At 35.6% G+C, this 3,665-nt stretch overlaps 1 protein-coding gene and 1 long non-coding RNA gene across 2 annotated transcripts; one reads left to right on the top strand and one right to left on the bottom strand.

Annotated features, from left to right (window-relative positions):
• Positions 1-911: 911 nt before the first annotated feature.
• On the bottom strand, positions 912-2,012 carry LOC122303952. The gene is made up of 2 exons (XR_006240867.1): positions 1,600-2,012; positions 912-1,287 (listed from the first exon to the last, which is right to left on the bottom strand). It is a non-coding gene; the product is annotated as an uncharacterized LOC122303952 (long non-coding RNA).
• A 565-nt stretch (positions 2,013-2,577) lies between these two features.
• On the top strand, positions 2,578-3,156 carry LOC122304660. Its single transcript, XM_043116919.1, has one exon. The coding sequence runs from the start codon at positions 2,578-2,580 to the stop codon at positions 3,154-3,156; it is 579 nt and encodes a 192-aa protein (XP_042972853.1).
• The last annotated feature ends 509 nt before the right edge of the window (positions 3,157-3,665 follow it).

Genomic DNA, 3,665 nt, shown 5'->3' with positions numbered 1-3,665 from the left:
ACTAAGTGAGAGGCCATGAGGGACAGAGAGTTTTGACCAGAGAGAAGAAACCCAAAAAAAAAAAAAAATGAGGCAAAAGGAAGGATCAAAAGGAAGTGAGCCTCTGGCTCTATGATAGCATAAAGCAAACAATGTTTTGTAATGATCTCTCCTTATAGAGTGTCCCTAGTTTGTCTTATTTATATTCTTGGAATATGACAGCTTACCATAATCTATACACGGAGGAAGTAAAACAGAGTCCATATGGCAATAGCAACATTTGGAGAGCAGTCAAATGATATAACGAGCATACATGCCGTGATTTAAGGTTGCTGTATTAGGAATCTTGTGTAATGTTGGGTTGCAATCATCCAGGATTTTCTTCAATAATTGACGCTTGATTGGGGAACTTTCAACCGTTGGCTTGAGGTTGACTATTATTTTCCATAAGCTGTATGTGGATTTATCAATCAAATACTGGAAGGATTCGTGGTTTTTGCATCAGAGAGCATTTTACACAACCTTAACACAGACTGTAGCAGAATTAAATCCACATAAATTGAGGGGTTCTTTTAAAAACGTACACAATGAAAAGAAAAACACCTATGTTCACCTTTTCTTTCCTACAGGAAGATATCCTTCTTTTGATCTCAGGTTGCTACACTAGCTATTCATGATCAGACAGAAGGCTGATTTGGTCTTTTTTGGATAAGTTGATTTGGTCTTTACAACACGGCAAAGCCATCTTCAATCATAAACATTGAACCATACAATTGAATTCAAAGATTCAACTATAACAGATACTAATATGGAGGACTTGATCTTGTTCATATATAGATATCAAGATTATGTTGACACACAGACATCGATGTGTTTCAGTTGATTTGTGTGGAGGCAACTCTTACAGTTTAGTACAAACGAAGTAACAAGAATTTCAGCATTCAAACTTTTTTTTATTGTTACTCTCAATAATATAAATGCCCACAATCAAATACAGAAAATGGATAGAACTTCATAAGGAAACTAGATCTCATGTATAATGTCAATAAGCAATTTCATTCCTAATTCTATCCATCATAAAATGCGGGCCGGGAAGAGATGGAATAAAAAGAAGGTATCAAAACTTCTTTGATCACAAGGGCACAAGATTCCTCAACATCAAGAAAGGCATCATAAATAAATCACATAATCTACTAATCAAAAAATAAGTCGCAAGGTCTCAATCTGACCAAAGCAACAACACCTGCAAGTGCCTTCAAGCTTGGAACTCAATCTAACACTGGAACCTAGATGTGCCCATAACTTTCCCTGCAGAAGTATTTGAAATTAAGAAACGCATCATAAATGAATCACAGGAGCCACAAAATAGATGTGAAACCTTCAATTGGCTTATAATAATGCTGAAAATGATTTCCTAATTAAACATAACCAACCTGTTTAGAATATTTTATCCATTAATTGCACTGTATTTTAGCAATTAAATTCTTAACGAATCATCTCTACCCAGAAGGAAAACAAAGGGAAGAGGAAAAACAACACAAAATTATCATGGATTTGACCACTTAGTCAAGAAAAATCATAATATACGCCAAGCACGAAAAATGGGATTCAAGGGTAAACCTGGCTCAAGGAAATATGGGACTTCGTTAGGAATCAAATGCCAACAATCTTGAAAAGAATGAAGCTGAGAAACCCGAAGAATACGAGGAGGAAAAGGTAATCAATGAAGACAAATAATTTCGTTGATCCGTGATTCCACTTCTTGTGCTTGCCCTTGTGGATGGCGGTGGTCTTCTCGTCCTTGGATTCGTCTAGCGCTTCCAGTTTCGCCATTTGGCTCAAGTTACAGGCTTTTTCGGGTGGGGGATCTGAAATTCCAAGGGAGGGTTGTGGGTGAGCTAGATTTTGCAGATCCGGGCTTCTTAGAGGACTCACATCCGTATCATTATTTCCATCCCTATAATTTAACTTAAAATTATATTTTTTTAATTTTTTTTTAAATTTTATTCATCTTCTAAAAACCTTCCACATCCCATTTTCCATCTCTATCTCTATTCTATTAAATAATATTTTTCTATTCTTTTTTTATTACTTTTTTCTCTCTCTTCTATTTACAATTTTAACTACTAACTCTTTTGTCTTATTATCTTTTTTTTCAAATATCAATTTCTATTAAATTTTTTTACGGTTTTGACTATCAAATATAGTATTTTTTTAACCAGAATTCGTATTATAAAAATAGTAATTTTTTATTTAATTAGTGAATTTTCTAATGTGATGGTCATATTTTATTATTTAGTATTCTTTATTCGTTCTTTTAAAATTTCTACTCACGTATTAAATATAAAATTTAAACTCATTTTTTTAACGGTAACATTTTTTGTCTTTTCTCAAACGGTAACATTTTTCGTCTTCTCTTAAACGGTAACTTTTTTTGTCTTCTCTCAAACGGTAACATTTTTCATCCTATGTGTAACGGTAACTTTTTCCTCCATAAATACGCATATTGCTAACATTCACTCTCACGAACTCTTCTTTATGTTGATCTATAGAACCGAATTTCAATAGTCTCCCATGATCTCTCACTTCTTTCATCAAATGGCTCGTACTTTTTTTTGCAAATTGTTGACATACGTATCCTCTGAAGACGATAGCGATGTTGTTCTTAATGAGGAGGCCGATGGACAATCATCGAGACATCGTAATAATCGCCAACGTCGTAAGTTTATTCGGCGTGATCATATTGAGGGGCACGAGCGGCTATTTCGCGATTATTTTGCAGAAAATCCAGTATATCTCTCGAATATATTTCGAAGGAGATTTCGGATGAGCCGTCCCCTATTTCTTCATATTCTAAATGAGGTAGAGTCTTACGAGCCGTACTTCGTCCAGAGAAGAGATTCCGCTGGAAGACTCGGTTTATCTTCTATGCAAAAGATAACTGCAGCACTTAGAATGATAGCATATAGGGTGACTGGAGATTTTATGGATGAATACATACGTATTGGTGAAAGCACCGCAATGGAGAGCCTGAAAAAATTCTTTGAGACAATAGTAAGTGTTTTTTCAGATGAATATCTACGGTCTCCAAATGCCAACGATATTACCCGATTGCTTGCTGTAGCTGAACAACGAGGATTCCCAGGAATGCTGGACAGCATTGACTGCATGCATTGAAAGTGAAAAAATTGTCCCGCAGCCTGGAAAGGTATGTACTTTGGCCATATTCGTGAACCCACTATTATTTTAGAACCAGTTGCTTCATATGATCTCTGGATATGGCATACATTTTTTGGTATGTCTGGTTCACATAACGACATTAATGTTCTAGAGAGATCTTTTATTTTCACGGAACTTGCCCAAGGGCGTGCTCCTCTAGTTAATTATACAATCAATGGCAATGACTACACTATGGAATATTACCTTGCTGACGGTATTTATCCCAAGTTGCGAACTTTTGTGAAGACGATTCCGTCACCAAGAGGGAATAAGAAGAAAAATTTTGTGAAAGCACAAGAATCTGCAAAAAAAGATGTCGAGCGTGCATTCGGGGTTCTTCAACAACGATTTGCTATCATTCTTGGACCTTCCCGAATGTTCAAAGTGAAGGATCTAACAAATATAATGAAAGCATGTGTTATTCTACATAATATGATCATTGAAGACGAGCGTGATGATAGTGAGAG

This window comes from Carya illinoinensis, chromosome 3 (genome assembly GCF_018687715.1).
Source record: "Carya illinoinensis cultivar Pawnee chromosome 3, C.illinoinensisPawnee_v1, whole genome shotgun sequence".
Lineage (NCBI taxonomy): Eukaryota > Viridiplantae > Streptophyta > Magnoliopsida > Fagales > Juglandaceae > Carya > Carya illinoinensis.
This window is presented reverse-complemented; position numbering and strand designations above follow the sequence as displayed.

Excerpts from the sequence above, each read along its gene's own strand:
- LOC122304660 (XM_043116919.1), top strand. The coding sequence starts at position 2,578 with ATGGCTCGTACTTTTTTTTGCAAATTGTTGACATACGTATCCTCTGAA.